This window comes from Alosa sapidissima, chromosome 13, assembly GCF_018492685.1.
Source record: "Alosa sapidissima isolate fAloSap1 chromosome 13, fAloSap1.pri, whole genome shotgun sequence".
In the NCBI taxonomy this organism is placed as follows: domain Eukaryota; kingdom Metazoa; phylum Chordata; class Actinopteri; order Clupeiformes; family Clupeidae; genus Alosa; species Alosa sapidissima.
Window position 1 is genome coordinate 6,504,958 of NC_055969.1, and position 18,722 is coordinate 6,523,679.

At 44.0% G+C, this 18,722-nt stretch overlaps 2 protein-coding genes across 2 annotated transcripts; both read right to left on the reverse strand.

The window, feature by feature from the left end:
* Nucleotides 1–4,910: 4,910 nt before the first annotated feature.
* On the reverse strand, nt 4,911–9,134 carry LOC121679891 (T-box-containing protein TBX6L-like). The gene is made up of 9 exons (XM_042058949.1): nt 8,468–9,134; nt 8,042–8,204; nt 7,674–7,776; nt 7,076–7,240; nt 6,502–6,648; nt 6,316–6,386; nt 6,093–6,187; nt 5,710–5,914; nt 4,911–5,582 (listed from the first exon to the last, which is right to left on the reverse strand). The coding sequence occupies exons 1-9, from the start codon at nt 8,481–8,483 to the stop codon at nt 5,174–5,176; spliced, it is 1,374 nt and encodes a 457-aa protein (XP_041914883.1). The 5' UTR covers nt 8,484–9,134; the 3' UTR covers nt 4,911–5,173.
* A 5,718-nt stretch (nt 9,135–14,852) lies between these two features.
* pgam2 (phosphoglycerate mutase 2 (muscle)) lies at nt 14,853–17,564 on the reverse strand. The gene is made up of 3 exons (XM_042059503.1): nt 17,045–17,564; nt 16,395–16,575; nt 14,853–15,394 (listed from the first exon to the last, which is right to left on the reverse strand). The coding sequence occupies exons 1-3, from the start codon at nt 17,459–17,461 to the stop codon at nt 15,225–15,227; spliced, it is 768 nt and encodes a 255-aa protein (XP_041915437.1). The 5' UTR covers nt 17,462–17,564; the 3' UTR covers nt 14,853–15,224.
* Nucleotides 17,565–18,722: the final 1,158 nt, after the last annotated feature.

The window sequence follows — 18,722 nt, forward strand, 5'->3', positions numbered from 1 at the left end:
ACAGAACCCGGGAGAGAGGAAAGCAATTAGCGGATCTTAATGAAGTGCTAAGAAAAGAAAAGAAAAGAAAACCACATGCACGGAACGTGACCCAGACACAGAAACTTCTCAAGGTTAAACTACCGTTTTCTTTTGAGGTTTATACACATGCATTGCTGATATTTGATAGGAAATCAGTAAAGCCTGATTTGTTTGGTGTTGTGGACAGCTTGACTTATCTGCCAATCATGCCACTGGTCAGAGGCATGGCTTTTCATTAATAGCTGTGTGTTGTTTGTAGTTCAGTAGTGCCATGTATAAATGAGCAATATCACATTCAAACTGTTTTTGACTTGTGATTCAAATTTGAGGTCAACATATCCAACCTCAAGGTGATATAGGGCATATTTTGTGGGACGTACAGAAAGGGGTAGCATCAGTCTGCCCTCTGCCTCTGTGGTCAGCTTTTTTGGCATGGTTACAAGACAGCCTATCTCTACCTCTTGAGAAAACTTTGACTAGCAACTGGAGACCTGAAAAGGAGACATGCCATGTGGGCACTGCTTTCTGGCTCGCCCCCCATGGCTGGGTTGGAAATACTCTGTGGACACAAACAGACACATTTGCATACTGTGAATACTCAGGCTGATACAGTCATACTGAAACCTTCCTGGCACTGTCTTTAGTAAACAAGGAAGAACTATCACAATAGGGAACTGAAATAACTGCAAAGTAACTCAGACTAGGATGTGGTGGAGACTTCACCAATCAATGGTTCTGTATGAGATCAACTGGATATGAAAGAAATTTGCAGCAGAAAAAATGCCGGTGGACTGGAAATGTGATTCAACAGGTTGCGGTCATTTTATGTGGTCTGTCTTGTCACTGGCGGCTTATTTTATGTTTTCATAGGATCTCTAGTAAATTGCTCAGCTGCATCTGAGATGGTGGATAAGGAGAGAGAGAGAGAAGCGTTGAGGGTGTTGATAGTTTGCACACGTATGGCCTGCAGATGGTGATATGGATGTGTGTGGGTGATCTGTGTGAACAGGTGCAGGCTAGCATCAAAAGCCGAGCTGTCGGGGACAGAGACCACTGGCGCGCAACGACTCATGGCGCACAGACGAATCGCTTTGGTCACTCTATAAATATTGTGCAGTTATGCAATGGTTAGGTTAGGGTTGTTTTTTTCCCAGTTTTTTCTAACATAGCACTGCCAATTCTGTTGTGTGTTATAGAGTGGTAACAGCACAGAGTGTATAAGAACCAGATTAGAACAGTTGTTTCAATTTTGACAAGAGAACTGCAAACATCGACTCAGTAATGGAATAACCTGTTTCCTTCTAGAAATGTACACCACCACTAGAAATGTACACCACCACAACAAGTATTTCACACCTTCTGTTCAGCCAGACTTGTTCTCTGATCTGACCAGAGGAGGGCAGACAATTGCTCAATTCTTGAGAGGTGCTTAAAATGTCATACAAAGGCTACTGCTGCTTCTGCTTCTTTGTGTCCTTTATGCTACTAAGATCATTGAGGTGTCCAGATCCCTCTGTGCATTTGGCTTATAGTAGTTAAGTCATGACTGGATATATGTGGATATATGTGATGTGTAACATCAGACTAGAACTTTCTTCACTGAGTGAGCCATTCTAAAGTTGAGTTGTTAACACACAAATGTTAACACACAAGCTCTTGTCTTTTTTTTTTAAAAAATGTCAACATTGTTATAAATGGTTGACTTTCTCTCCCACTCAAGTTTGGCCCTCAGAGAGTTCTGTCTGCTCACTCACTCTCTCACCTCCACTCCATTTTTCACACTTTGAGGACATCTACTCACTCTACACCACAGAGTCACTACACCACGACACTGCACAGAAATGGAGCTTCAAATTAGAAATTAGTTGATTTGTTTCATCTGTCCACTTTGTTTTAATTGAATTTCATTTTGATCCAAAATAAATGTAGAATGGTTTCATGGCCAAGCCTAGAGACCATTATCAGATCTGCAGAAGCTCCCCTCCTGTGCACTGCCTCATAAAGTAGCCCCAGGACGGGGTGGCCAAATGGCTGTGGCGTAGACCAGGAAGAAGTCTGACTGAGTCTGATCAAAAGACCACCAGTGAGAGGACCATTTCCCAACCCCTATCTCCCAACGTGATCCTACAGGACTTCTGGATTGTCCCTGGTCACTTCTTGCCATTTGGTACTGAGGACCAGTAAGTGGAGTCACTTTGACATTAATATAGTGATTGGGGGGGGGATTTGAACCTTTAACCTCTCCTCATCCTAGCTTATATAAACCAGTAAAGATATAGATTTGTATTTCATTTAATACCAGATCACAATCTGCTCATCAGCACGTAGAACTCAATGTTTCTGGTCATTGATTGCATATAACTCATGTCTGATTTAGGCTGATGTTAAGTTCGATCAAAAAGAAAACAGAATATACAAAGTGAAAACAGGTTTATAGTTATAGATTAATACATCATATGATCACGCGATCAAAGGTTTATTTCAGCATGGTGTTAGTACATGTCTTATATCCGTTAATCACTATTCAAACTGATGTAATATACCCGGCCAATTCTAGAGGCGTCTTAGTGGAAACTGCAACAAAGTGGAAACTATTTATTTTCTGGTCATTCCTCGGGGCTCGTGTGCCATTCATTAACTGTATACAGTATATGCATGTCCATCAATGCTTTCTAATAGAGTATGTTAGCTGCTAGTAGCTAGTGAAATGAATGGTCAAGGCCTGTGCTCCTGGCTAGTGACTACTATGGAGTGAGTCAGGTCAGCCTGTTGTTTCCACTCCATTAGGGGAGGTGCCTACAGGCTAGTTGTGAATGGAACTGAATGAAGGTTCTAGTCACCAGATCCCTAATGGGTCAACAGTTCAACTGATACATATCCTTTTCCGTTTTATGGGAAGGAGGAAGGATACATTTTAGTCACTGAATTCAGGTGAAGAGATACAGTACTGAGTACTGATCCTGAGTGCTTTTATGTGGAAGTTGTCATTTAAAATGAAAATACATCTCAATATCATCACATTTATATCTCATGACAGTGACATCAAATTTTAGCTTTGTTTTGTTATCTATGTCTTATGGAAGAGTGTTTGTTGAAGCACCACTTATTCCGGTTGTCCATACAAATCAAACTACTCTCCATCTCATTCAGAGTCTTTTCATCATCCGTCTCTTTTCCTCTCACTCAACCTCATCGCCAGTCTGTCCATGTCCCTCATCCCTAGAGAAGACCCTGATTTTCTCCTTCAATTACTTGCTCATAAAGGCACAATCATGGATGACTATTTTTAGCCAGTTTTCATTAGTTTCGGTCAGGTGAACCCAGGCCACATTTGGCCAAGGTATTACTGAAGGAGCTTTTTGTAACTGACTTTGCCTGCTGCTGAGTTGGCTGACTACAGTCGTCATGCAGCACAGTCACCAGACAAATGTCACTCAGCATTTAGGAGTTAAGCATTTGTTCCATTTTTATGTTGAAATGCTCTTCAGTATTGTACAAAAAGTTTATTCATACAACAATCAGCAAGTTGTCTATCTTTCTGTGACTGACTCGTGCATGATCTGCAGACCCCCAAACACTACATTTGTCATCTCCATCTGCTCAGTGAGAGGAGTATTTTTTTTGCGCATTATGCTGATTGGGTCTTCGGTTCACACTGGTGGAGAGATGGCTCCTCTCAGCACACTCCCACTGCAGCCAGCCTCATCATGGCCCATTTGTGAGCGCCCACGATTAAACATTTACAGCACAGACGCTGCAGCCTTCTGCTGGGGAAAGCAGGCCAGGCCACGGCACGGTCGCCCGCTCTCTCGCTCGCACGCTTGCCCCCCATCCCATCCCATCCCCGCCGCACCGCACCGCACCGCACCGCACCACTCCACTTGCACTGGGATGTGGGTCAGGTGTGGAGCGGGTTCAGGAGCAGACTGTCTCAGAGGAGGAACGAAATGAAACCAACTAATGACCCTCATCTCTCTCCCACCTTTCTCTCTCTCTTCTATCTCTCCCTCCCTCCTGCTTTCTCCCCCTCTCTCTCTCTCTCTCTCTTTACTTTTATTTTTCTTCCCATTAGTGCCAACATGTACCTGAGTCATCTGCTCTCTCTCCCTCCCTCCCTCCCTCCCTCTCTCTCTCTCTCTCTCTCGCTCTCTCTTTTTTTACTTTTATGTTTCTGCCCATTGGTGCCAACCTGTACCTGAGTCATCTGCTCCCTCCCTCCCTCTCTCTCTCTCTCTCTCTCGCTGCCCACCAGTGCCAGCAGCCTGACTCATCTGCCCTCACACTCCATCTTTCTCTCTCTCCCACTCTCTCCATCTCTGATTTACTTTTTATCCATTTGCAGGATTAACTCATCAGCTCTCTATTCTCCTTCACTGCCCAGTCTCATGTATTCTCTGTACCTTGGCCTGGGTTTCGTCTGTCTGTCTCTCTTGTCTTTAGTAGCTCATTCCCCAGCCTCATATGCTATATTTATAAGTAAATAAAGTTGACATTTTCATGATTTCATCCAACACCACTAGAGATTTTACTGCCTGGAGTGGCTAATACACAGGAGGTAAACTTGACTGAGCAGGGCAAACTCACAATTACCCCCCAAAGAGAGCCTTGACTTCGGAGCTTATTAAGGATCTAACACCAGAGTCCTAATTACTCTAACAAGGCAGGGACAATTCACACTCAGAGAAACACGGGCAGGACAAATACACTTTCACCTAGTTTCAGGTCAAGAAATCAAGTTCCTGTTTTATTGAAATATTTCTTATGAGGTATAGAAAGATTTTCAGTGCAAGCATTAAAAATGCAATATTTAATTAGATTTTTTTACACAGATGGTAAATGTTTTCATCATTTGTTTTTTAGTATCAACAACTGCAAACTTTAAAAAAAAAAAAAACTGAAGTCAAGTCACATTGTCTAACTATGACACTTCATGCACTGCATGCAAATTGTTAGGTACCCATCTACTCACAATCTCACTCAAGTGTTCTTGTTAAGAGGACTGATATGCAGTTTTCCATTCTGAAGTGGTTCAGAGAAGCAGCAAGAGCTTCCCACCAGCAGCACCATTAAACCATATGGGGTCTTAAAGAGTCTTGAGGGCTAAATCCTGGCTCCATATTTGATTGGTCGATTGTCCTATCCATCTCTTGTGTCACCAACAGGAGTATGAAAACAGTGGGTACTGGCTCCACTCTGTGACATTACCATGGTGATGGCTGTGGCCATGTTCCACCATCAGACGATGTGGATGGTTGTAGCTGGAAGTGGGGTATTGTGTGGGGATCGGTGCATTCCACTGTCCACACGGCTGCTCCATGTGGTGGCCATACAGAGGTGGAGTGGCAAGTCCAGGCTTGTTCTTGGAGGCCAGTGGCATGTGGCTGGTGGACACTGAGCCGTTCAGAGGCTGACCCTGAGGGCCTCCCACGTTAGTTGAAATACGGGGTCCGGTGACCTCCCTGTCAGGAACAGTGGCCACATCGACGGAGGACTCGTAATGGCGGCGGTCCACGTTGGAATCTATACTTGGAGGCGATGGCAAGCGCCTGAAATCTTGTGATCTAGAACGAGAAGTTGAAAGAACATGCTTAAAAAAATTGGAATGCTACTTCTGAGCAATTTCTTTGAGCATCTCACATTATTCAGTTTTCCAACTTGAAAGTTGACAGTGTGGGTTGGTGTTCATACCTGTAGAGGAGGTAGGTGGCCTGACCAGGCACAAGCTGCTCTGAGCTGCTGAAGTCCATGGGGGCGTCCCCATGAAGGCTGTGGCTTGGGTCCTGCTCCGAGTCCCAGGGGGACATGTGGTCGTCCTGAGGGCCTGGACCATGCTTGAGCCCCATGGGTACCTCATCATCCTCTCTCTGGGGATCGTATGGCAGGCGTGGGAAGTCTGTAGAATAACATAAAGGTGTGTCAGTGTGAACAGAGGGCACAGAACAGACACAGACCTCAGACCACGACAGGCCTCTGGTGACTTGGTGACAACTGAACAGAATCAGAATCAGGTTTTATTGCCCAAGTGTGTTTACACATAACAGGGCATAAACTTAGGGAGATGGGGTCCTTACCTGTGCAGCTTTGGTATTCCGGATCCTTCTCTGCTTCAGTTCTCAGTTTCTTGGCTGGATTCTCTGGACAGGTTTGACCCTTGTGAGCACGGAATCTGCACATTGAAAATAGGAAGAGAACCAAAAAGGTGAGCCTCACTTTAACCCCCTCTAGAAAACACACACAATCATTCCTGCATGTCTTTCATCATACATCCGTCTTTGCCTTCATGTCTTTAATCACCTTTTTCCATGGGTCCCCTCCTCTCTGAATCCTTTGGCAAAGGGGTTATGGTCGATCTTCAGCTTTGTGATCTGTAAATAAATACCAGCAAAAAGCCCATTACCCTACTGTTTCACTGGGATAGAAATTACACATATTGTTGGAAAACATGGTGGTTCATGTTTGAGAACGTCTGCAGTGACTGACCTTGCTATTCTGGTAGGCAGTGACGGCAGTGAAGCAGGTCTCTGTGAAGCTGAAGGTCTGGAACGGCGCCCAGTGGACACTGTACAGGTCATCTGCCTGGACCACGTGGAAGCGCGGCTGGTACTGATGCATGGAGTGCAAGATAATCTGAGGAGAAACAGACAGTGAGAAATGTTACTTCAACTGTGCATGGGAAAGAAAACATAAATCTAGGTCATATATAACTTCTCTGAAGTAGGTCTAGCCCGTGTCTGGATAAAATTAAGCCCAGCTTCATGGCATGAAATAGCCTCTGAGACCTGGTTTGACTTGCCCCATGTGGTGTTGTTAAATCCATACACAAAATCTGTGGGATACAGTATAGGATCTCTGGGCTACATATTTTAATACCAGCATGGTCATTTTTAAAACCGTACAGCTGTATCCAATAACATCCTTCTCAAAAGTACAGCCTACGGTTATTGCACCAAGTGTTAACTGAAGTTGAAAATAACTGTGGAGACCCAATGAGTTGATGAGTTGCTTCGGGGAAGATCATAATTAGGAACAAACAAAAAATGAAAAGGGGGCTTACATGGCCATTAGGGTCCAGTGTGTTGTTGGTAAGCTTGAGTTTGAGGAGGGAGATGGACTGCTTCATCCAGTGGCTTCCTGGTGCAGGGGAGTCTGGGTGTACATAAGTCCTGCAGGGGGGCTGCGGCTCTGCCTTACCTGCCACCTCCCACTGATCTTTATTCCACTGCAGAGAGAAAGAGAGTCCAGATGATTAAGGGTCCGTGTATATCACATGGATTCGTATATTCTTTTTATGCAGCAGAATTTTGTGAATTCAATAAAGATTTTTTTCTCTCCCTCAATGACATTAAATTCTGTTTTATCTCAAGACCTTCCTTTGGAACAGAACATATGGCTGAAATACAAGCGTCTGCCATGGGCTGGGCGAGTTGAGTGATCTACAGTGATTTCCCAGCAGTTGCTTTTGTTGGAGGGGGGGTTAGCATATGGGGGTTGTGTGTGATAAAGACCCCTGGCAGAAAAACAGGAAGTGATAATTGCCTTTGATATGCATTGTCTGCCTGGACAGGACTTGGGAGAAGTAGCCTCTGCCCCCCCCCCCCCCCTCCAAAAAAAAGGCCCATTCTGAAGAAACCAATTAACTCTGATGAACTTACCTTATACCTAAAGTTGTCCACAGGAACCATATCCACTATAATTAAATAGTTTGTGTAAGGAGACAATCCTGATACACTAATGTTGCAGTGTGGGAACATTCTCCTAAAACAACAGAAACAACATGATTAAAACATGTAACAGCACTCAACACTGGTTCAAACATGATAATCAATTTTGTATGATTATTAACTCTATTAACTATTAACTGTGTGCTAATAAAAGCAACCTCTGTTCTAGACTACATTTTGTTTTATTTCACAATGACTCAGTCTAAGCAACTTATCTATACACACATTCATCAATAATAATCATTTTTGTGTAAAGGTCAGAAAAAGAGGTGTTTCTCCCTCAGCCTCTTGTTCCTCACCTGCCAGGTTTCGTAATAATCATCTCCGTCCCCAGGTGATGGAAGGACTTCCACAGGTCAGAGTTCTCCAGGGTCATTCTGATGTTGCCTTGGTGATAAGGCTCAGCTGCTCTGGCTGTGGAGGATGAGGAGGACGAGGTCATGCTGGATGAGTGCCTTAGGTCTGGACAAACAGAGAGAGAGGGACACAGGTTTAAAATGTGAACTAAACTGGAAGGTAACTAAGTTAGGTTCAATATGATTTTATAAGTACAATGTCTTGAGTATGGGTTTGTGTCATGTTCAATACAGCCTATAAAGACTGATCACATCTTAAGCACACAGACTTTTAACTATAGCCACAAAATGTAGGCAACACGTGGTATGTTGGTAACAACTACATGTCAAACAGAGATTTTTGTGTGTCATGTACATACTGTCACTTACCAGTGATATATTGCATTCCCTTGGGCCCAGTGATCTCAGTTGTATTCACAGCGTTTGCTGCAGACTCTGAAGAGAAGGTGTATGTGTTCAAAACCTCTTCAGCAGATTATTTCCTGTTGAAGTGGACTAGAGGAAGTGATGTTCAGGTTCAACTGCTACTCCATTGGTTTGGTCCAGTAATGTCTCTCCACCCTCTGTGAACAGATGTACCCGTAAGTTTCCTGACTTGTCCTTGCTGCTACTCCTTTGAGAAAGCTGAGGTGACTTGAGACCCTGGCTGAGTCTGAGACTTAAGGCTCTGGAATTTCACTGCAGTTTCAGGAAGTCAAGGTAAAAAACTGTGAAGAGGTGGGGCCTGTGGCCCAGTGGGTGGGGTGGATTTCATTAAAAGTGAGAGGAACCAGGAGTCCCATAAGCACCCTTTGAAGTGGCCCATTGACACCCCCATCCCATTTGTGTATATGGCTAGTGGAATTGGGGAGGAGGGGTCCATGTCTGCCATGGTATGGAATTAGTATAGGGATGGGCACATGTCTCCTGATCACTGTCTCCAACAGGAAGGCCCAATGGTGTCATTGTTATTGCAAATGAATGGTAGGAATTGCGAGGTTGGACTTATGCACACAATCCATACGAAGGAAAAATTCTAATGTAGTTTTATGTAGGCCTTCCGCCACCATCAGTGGAATCAGTAAAGGATTTTTCTCACTGTTTCACACATTTTTCTCACTATTTTACATGCAATTCATGCTTTGTAGTCCTGGGTATATGTTTTTACACCAATAACAGACACAAATACTGTCAGAAGTTCAAGTTACAGTAAAAGTTATCTTTCTGATTTATACTTTTTTAGGCTATACCTCAAATTTGGACGCCATACATGTTATGGTAATCCAGGGTAAAGCTATATCAGTTTCAGTCATGTTGACCTTTACAAATACCAATGCTTTCATGCAGCCATCTTTTATGCTCTGGTTAAGCTGCATTTGTGATGCTTGTGAAAATCAGCAACCAGTATCTTTCATCTAGTCTACCTTTATGGATCACGTGATATTTCAGAACAGATTTTTTAATAGGCACTGCCATAGGCTGTATGCATACAATGCCATACAATTGAATTTTTAAAAAGGAAATACAGCAGTGGTTTCCTCCATGCACACACACACACACACCTTTTGTTCTCCGAGTGCCCTGTTTGTTTAAATGGCCCATAGCCCAAGGGTGGACCTACTTCTCCCTGTGTGTATTGGAGGATATATCTGTGTGTCTAGCCTTGACAATGGGGGGAGATGGTCTCTTTAATCTCGTCAGCCCTTACTCCCTATGGCAGAGAGAGGGGTCTCTGAGGCCCAACACTTAGCAGCCTGTTAGAAGTACCTCCAGCAGTGGGGGAGTGTGTGATCTGGGATAACCCCCACCACAGGTGAGCCATTTAGGGCCACTCTGATCCCCTAATGGGGCAGTTTGGGTCGGGAGCACCCTGTCTCCTCTGCCATAGAGATGCTAAATGCCCTGATAGGCCGGCCATGAGAGGACGTTCACACAGATGCAGCATATCCTCTTCACCATCACGCTGCAGGCCGCAGACCAAACTGCATGGTTCTGTTGAGTATCTTGAAAATGGCAAGCTCGCCCAATTGCTCTCTCCAAAGCATTGCATTTCTTTGCAAATGTTTACGATTTAGGTATAGGTCCTGGAACTTGCTAAATGTACACAATATGTGTAAATAAAGATTTTAAGCTGCAACAGCACACAACTATATCTTTATCTTTCATTACACATAGCCATAGAATATTTTCTAAGGAGGTTAATCACTACAAATCTGAATTCAGCTCATGAACTATTGTGCAAAAGTTAGACATTATAGAAGCATTATACAGGTTTGGTCTAAGCCTAACAAGCACTCTAAAAGCAAGAAATAACAACAAGCCCATTAGATAAATTGTCAAAAGAAAATTGTCATCTTTTGGTAATATCATGGGTGATATGAAGACATTAAGAACATTTGTGACCTGATCTGGCAAAATGAGTCACAGTGAGCTTTAAAATGATATCTTGGTCCTATCTTGAATTGTTGTCAAAATACAGCATTTTGAATTATGGCTCCCCACCATCTTTATAAACTCAAAAATCTCTAAATTGTCTCAAAATTAGAATGTGCTACTTCAACTTGTTACTTGGGTCACATGTAGTCCTTCGTATGATTATATCCCATTGAAATTAATTTGGAAATGATACCAAAAATAGTTTAAAAAAAGCTAAATTTCAAAAATAAGTATAAGTTGACACATCATGTTTCCTTGCTTATACACATATGACTGATTAAATATCACTATTAAAACAAATTACTATTACCAATAGAAAACAAAACTTTGTTGGCTGAAGAGGATTGTTAATTACACACTGTGTACACTGGAACAGGACCAGGCACAGCACATAGGGAGGTAACTGGGAAATGGAGTGGGAACATACCAAGATATGCATACCAGGAAGAGAAAAGGATGACTCTCAGATTAGCATTCCAGCTGCATGATAGTCCCCATTGACACACCCTCGTACACACACACACACATACACACACACACACACACACACACACACACACACACACACACACACACACACACACACACACACACACACACACACACATCCACACACACACACACACAAACACACACACACACACACAGTGTGCGGTGCACATTCACATATTCTCAAAATAGCATAGCTCTGTGTCCATTTTCCCTAAATGAGCAGATTCTGTGTCCATAGTGCTGATAGCTCACTTCTATCTCTAGTGACATCAGTGGAGGATGGAGAATGGAGAACACAATCACTCTTTCCACTCATGTGATGCTTTGCTCTTTACCAGAACTTCTGACTTTCACCTCATCTTTCCTGTAGAAATCACTGATCATTGAGGTTCCTTCTTCCGTTGTACTACTTGACTGAATTGTTCCGCATGTCTGTCAGTCGAGTCTGAAAGGGGAACTCTTCTAAGTTCCTTGTAAATGTTTGTCGGCGTAGGCAGTCCAATCGTGTGTCAGTGACAGGGGAAGACATGTACAGGCACAATCCAGGCCCGTCTAAGCCAACCTCACCCTGGAATTTGGTTTTTGCCTGAAGTCGGAGTCCTCTACCCCAGCACCCCAATAACTCACACAGCAAACCTGCCAGAGAGGAGAAGTCACATGCTCCAAGGCAAACTGATGAGGTTGTAGGGAGATATGCAACTCAGATCAACATACACAGGGCCACATAGAGACTGAGAAGCTGTAAGAGGTATGATGTTTTTTTTTCATACTGGAAGTGAGGTTTACCAACGTTCCACAAGCACAGCTAAGCTAGCTGGCATCCGTTACACTGGGAACAGAGTAAGAAGGAGAAGAGTATTTCAGTACAAAAGGCATGACATATATGTGGTGATGGGGAATTCTAGGTGCCTGCACAATCTTGACTTGAACGGATTGCATACATATGAATACACTTACATACATACACATGTACACATTGTGCATATGCTGGAAGAGGAATGAAACACTCTGGTGTGCACTCTATCCACAGCTGCATGTTTGCGTAGACATGTTGGCACATGTGAGCATGTACATTCCTGATGTGAAATACACTATAACTCAAGAGCAGAAGTGATGCCTCCGTATATATACTGTATGTATCGTGTCCCACGTTTCTTGTGTTTTAAGCTCCCAAAGTTGTCTTCAAGGCAGTGCTGTCTGGAAGTCACTAGGGCTAGGCATGGGTTAAGGTCAGGGTTAGGGTTAGTGTTAGTGTTAGTGATTAGGTGACGTTACCCAACATTGCTGAGAGCACCTTTAATAACAAGTTTCAAGCACAAACATGCAAGAATTTGTTACACTCCAATACAGGTCATTAATGCATTTTTTCTGCATCCTTCCCTTGGTTTTCATTCTCATATACAGTATGCCATCATATATGCCATCAAGTATGAGACTTAATATAGATGGCTGTGTGTCTTTTCAAATTATGTCTAATGAATTCAAATCAGGTTGTGGAGGCATCGCAAGGACCATTGACAGAAATGGGAAGCAATGGGTCAATCGGTAAACTTATGCAAATGAGATATTTCAACCTTTGCTTTCAAATAAATTGCTATAAAAATATAAGAGCCTATTGTTTCTCTCTGTCTGTCTGTCTGTCTGTCTGTCTGTCTGTCTGTCTTTCTCTCTCTCTCTCGCTGTAGTTAATTGTGTGTAGCTTGATAAGCAAACATTAATTGAATTAGGTCTGAAATGTAAAATAACATCTTATCATGCATCTTAGGTCCTGCATGGATAATCTATATTGTTTACATCTGCTCAGTCAGTCTTAGTCTGAAAAACAGGAAATCATATTATTTTAAGATGGTAGAAGAAGACAGAGATGATAATATCTCCTTTAGTAAGAAGATGTGTGAGAAAATGGGGAATTAAGTGTAACCACATTCCGTAGCCTGCTCTAATATGGTTATGCACACACTCTCCAACACTCCAACACACTCCAACATTTCTTTTTTTTAAGAAATCAAAATAATTTCAGTTTTACTTTCTTTTCAAAAACCCCAAAACAATGGAATGATTAACTGCATCAAGCATGTAAGTTTGTCTTTTAGAGATATAGCTCCCTCTAGTGATTTTAACGCTGGGCACAACAGAGGCAGACACTCCTATACAGACAGCAATAAAGAATACAAGCATAGAAGTTGATAGACTTCAGGACTTGAAAAGAAAAATTACAAAAGTAAGTTACATTGATTCATTTCAGAGCGTCTGTTCAAATGGTCATGATAGGAGGGAATTTGAAGTAGTGTCACAAACTTTCTCATATCTCAACAACAGATGGCAGTGTTGACTCATGATCCACTCTGACGATTTTGGATGAAAATTTCAAGTATTAATAGTTACTCTTAAACCACTCAGAAAGCATATGTCAATTAATGTTCTGTAATACTAAAACGATTTACCTCTGAAACATACAATCCGCAGATCATTCCAACTATGCATTCCATATAGTGTAAGTGAACTTCCCTGGACAGTGGCCATTAGCCTATGCCAATGGGCTGGGCTGTAGTGCTGTGTCATTCTGCAGGCTATACTGCAAGGAGGTTTTTGGGACAAGTAACAAGAAGAGAATCAGCACTTATACTTTGACAAATGTCTATCACCAGTTATAAGACAATAGATGGACTATACTGTACAGGGTGCTGTATTTGATATTTTAGTTTATTGTTAATAATAAAATTGTATCTTATAATCTTGTTAGCTGGCTCATTGTCCTAATGTCTGTCTTACATCCTGTCTCATTACTTGCAAGTGGGCATACCTGATAATTAGATTTGTTATCATGAAGGTCAAGCATTCTTGGGAAATGTCATGTGAGTCACCTCAGAGACAGACAGCTTCTAATGTGAGTGATATTTCCATGAGAAATTCCAATCATCTGAAATGTCAAGAAGATAGTCACGGTCTCTATCCGGTTGGTTTCATGTAGTTATATTCAGTGCATTTCTCAAATTTGTTAGTGTTTATACAGCTTTCTAATTCTAGTAAAATAGCTTAAATTAGACCGTCATTGACATCGATATGTGTGACATCCCTATTGCCAAAGTGTATCTGACTTTGTCCCTTGCTCCAATCAGATTTCCAACACACACACACACACACACACACACAGACACACACACACACACACACACACACACACACACACACACACACACACACACACACACACCTGTCCTTTAGTCTGTGAAGAAATGGAGCTGGTGCTAAACGTGGCCCTGGCCAGCTGCCATCATCAGCAGAGGCAGGTGGAGGTGGGGGGAGGGGGGGGGGGGTAGAGCTGGGAGCCTGATGAGCCTATCCCGCATCACAGGACAACAGCCAAAATAAACTCACTGACCTCCTCCTTTCCTCTCTCTCTCTCTCTCTCTCTCTCTCTCTCTCTTTCTCCCCTCCTCCCTCTCTTCCTGCTGCTGCTGTGCCCTCTGACAGAGCTTACACAGCGCCCACGCATTGTGCTGAAATTACCAAACTAATGCAGAGGGGAGAGAGAGAGAGAGAGAGAAAGAAAGGGGGGGAGAGGAGGATGGGGGAAGGATGGGGTAATGAGAAGAGGAGAGGGATGGCAAGCAATCGGAGAAGGAGAAGATGGAGAGGAGTGTGGAGGACACACAGAGAAATATGGCTGGATGGAGGAAGTGTGTTGAAGATGGATGTGAGCGAGGAGGACACTTGCAAAGAGATGGGGTGAGAGAGAGGAATAGAGAGAGGAATAGAGAGAGAGAGAGAGAGAGAGAGAGAGAGAGAGAGGAAGAGGGATTAGATGGGGGAGAAGGAGGCAGAATCAAGTAGGAAAGCAGAGAGATACACAAAATGGTGGTCACTTTATTTTGCTGTGTCAGAGTGACGTGCTCCAAGGTAACTTACAAATCAAGGATGGTGTGTGTGTGTGTGTGTATATGTGTGTGTGTGTGTGTCTATGTGCGTGAAACCATGTGTATGTTAGCAGGTGAGGAAGATAGCCACCTGCATGCCAACACATGCTCTGTCCGTAATCGTTACAAAAACTGGTGGTGCTGGTGAGGTCTTTGCAGGGTAGTGAGTCGGTAGTTCTCCTCCATTAAACCACGCAGGCTTCCAGACACTGGACGTGTAACACTGAGACACATAGCAGAGGTGAAAGTGGGGAGCAGTGGGGTGTGTCAGTCTCTTAATTCATCTCGCCTCGTCCTCCTGCTCACTTCTTGGCCTTGCCCTGTGCAGCCACCGCCTCCATGGCCTTCTTCACGGTCTCTGCGTCTCCCAGGAACGCCATGGGCTTGATGGGCTTCAGGTCCTTGTCCAGCTCATAGACGATGGGGATACCGGTGGGCAGGTTCAGCTCCATGATGGCGGCGTCAGACATGCCTGACGTGGAGGAGAAACAGCGAAGAGGGATTGTGAGAGAGAGTGGGCACAGTGGAAACATAAATAGTACGTGTGGAGTCCGGGGGTGGTTGTCGACGCTTCGGCAACTTGTTCAGATTTTGATAGTGGGTGGTGTCAAAATGTGTTGCTGACTGGCTTTGCTTTTAACGTCTTCCTTCAGCTTGACAGGAGTACCATTCACCTCTGCACAGATCAACTCGAATCAAAGCAGCTGCTTGCAGCTCAGCTTTCATGGTTGACTTGAGCTATATTATATCAGGCATCATCATGTCCCTGGAGAGGACTCCTGGACAGACTCACTCTAATACAAAAGTAGGCTACAGTAAGCTAAATCAGAACCCAGCAGCCTTAACCTCGTATTAGTTCCCTATCTGACTGTGACCTTCTAGTGGCCCGTTGACCTTTACTGGCCTTTCCTCGAGGTCACTCTAATTTCTGCCAGTCTATCCAGCTCAAACAAAATGCATATGGATAAAGGTCGCGACTGTAATGGGACTCTCAGCCCTTTGGCTTTACCTCTCCAGGCCTGGGAGCAGAGGGCCGCTTCAGGGCTATTTATAAACACCCCGCTATCTGGTCATGGGTACATGGCATGGTTGCATCCGCTCTACTGTACTCTCTGTGTGTGTGTGTGTGTGTGTGTGTCCACACAATAAGGATTGTGTCCAGTCAGTGTAGCCTTCTCAGCTTGCACTGAGCTAAGGTCAGCCCTGACAGGTTACATAATAGTCGAGAGGCATGCAGGAGTGTTTCTGAGCAGTGGCACAATGTGTGACAGCTGCTATAATGAAAACAAAGAGGCTGGGTCCTAGAAGCAGGAGAGAAAGGAGACGGTAGGCCTATTTGCTACGTTTGAAAGAGATTAGAAAGGGCCTGGCTGATTTCTGTCTCAGACTTTTCAACCTTGCTTGAGTTTGGTGAAGTTCACTTTTTATTTTCTCACTTTGCCCCCTTGAATGAGTTTCATGTCAGTACTCACCCTCCAAATGCTTCACAATGCCACGGAGACTGTTGCCATGGGCTGCGATGATGACGTTCTTGCCAGCTTTGATCTGGGGAACGATGACCTCGTTCCAGAAGGGCAGGGCGCGGGCAATGGTGTCCTTCAGGCTCTCACATGTGGGCAGCTCTCCAGCCTTCAGGCCTTTGTAGCGCCTCGACTGGTGGGGTGAGAGTATTATACAATTGGTCACTGACATAACAGCACGTAAGCCATGTCATGTCATGAACAGAGAGCCCCCTGGCTGTTCAAAGATGTGATAGTACTTCCACAATAATAACCTATTGCATTTCTTTATCTATCACGAAATGAGCAATTAGGAATGCTTTTTTCATGCTATCTATGCTCCTATTATGTGATATTGTGACTGACTGTTTTGTCTTTTTGTCTGTAAGAATATCCTTACCAAATCACATGATCCTGCTGGTGGCTTTGATAATTATCACTTGAAATATGCTCAAACATATTTTATTTCATTGAGGCAGCACCTATCTGATGTTGTGCCTGTTTATGACTTGTAGTTATATGAAATGGGATATCAGTATGGGACTGGAAATCCATTACCGGTACCGGTTTACAAGTCTACCTCCAGATAGCTTTTCTCTCTCTGAGTCTCTCAGCTTACTCACCTCACTGATGATCTTGTGATAGCCATGGTCTTTGTCCATGGGAGGTGGTGGGATGTCGAAGGAGCGCCTCCAGATCTTGACCTGCTCCTCTCCGTGCTTCTCAGCCGTCTCGGCCTTGTTGAGGCCAGTGAGGCCGCCGTAGTGGCGCTCGTTCAGGCGCCAGGTCCTGTGGACGGGCAGCCACATCTGGTCGGTGCCCTCCATGATGGTCCACAGGGTCTTGATGGCGCGCTTGAGCACCGAGGTGTAGCACACGTCGAACTTCATGCCGGCATCCTTGATGGCCTGGGCGCCACGCTTGGCCTCCTCCACGCCCTTCTCGCTCAGGTCGGCGTCGAACCAGCCGCAGAAGCGGTTCTCCTGGTTCCAGGCGCTCTCGCCGTGGCGCACGATGACCAGACGGTGTGCAGCAGCCATTCCGTTAGTTCAGCTCGGATTTCTGTACGTCCCAAACGCAGCCTTCCCCTGTGAACGTGCACCCACACACACACACAGACACTCTGACAAGCAGTGATCCCCCTGTGCATAAGCCCGACTCTTTTTATAGCACAGTGGAATGTGGGCCTGCTTGGATGCCAGATAGCACCTGCCCTCCACCAATACGAATGGCTCAAGCCTTAATGGACAAATGCCCTCAGCCAATGAGCAACTGCAACCCTTGAGAGTTGGCGGAACATGTTCTGGCTGGGAAAGGGCAAAGGTCAGGGATACAGTGAAAATAGCAACTTGACTTTTAAACCGACAGAGGTGGAATAAAAGTGTAAAGTTCAGAGTTAGAGGCTGAAGGTCTTTTTGTGATTGAGAGATTCATGAACATGGCTCTGCCACTTTCACTAACAAGACACTTCCAACCTTCTCCCATTACATCCACTCTACCCTCTTTTTCTGGCCTTTGTGTGAGAGACAGCCAGTACTGCATAGCCCTCCTACTGTAAACCTATTGCCTTTAGCTGCAGGGTGGCACCATCTGAAGAGGTCAAGTGGCATTCCACTGGGGGCAGACATTGATATTCAGACGAGATGCTGCTACTCTATCCAGCAGTCACAGGACAGTCTAATCTACTAGCCATGTCTGAAGAGCTTTTAAATGCCAGGAGACAGAGAAATACCTGGATATCTTGCGAGGGACCTACGTATGATGCACTGCCTGAGAATAATATTACGCTGCTCACATGATCTGGGATATTTCCAACATAAAGCTTTGTTTGCTTTGAGCATCGCTCTGCTGCAAGACATATCAGCTCAGTTATTTTTACCAAGGAACATTCTTCACTGGAATGTTTTTTTGTAAATATATAAATATATATAAATAATAAATATATATAAATATATTCCCTGTGTTTAGCAAATTGATTCCAACTTAAATTGATTCCAACTGAAATAATGGCTCCATCCACAGTCCTGGTTATTCACTGCATCAATGCAGACACACACTCACACGCACACACAAAAATCTTTCTCATTTATTCAGCATACACGGTTACGGATCTAAATGGATCATTTCCCTTTGTCTCGCACACGCAGTTCCCCCTAGACACTGTGCCGAATATAACATCTATCATAGAATATAAAGTAAATAAACTTTCTGGTCTGGTGTCAGATCAGGATATTACCCAAAGACAGTATGGCAGTTTACCTGATAGATGACTATAGCTTCAGAGGAAATTCTATTTGTCAC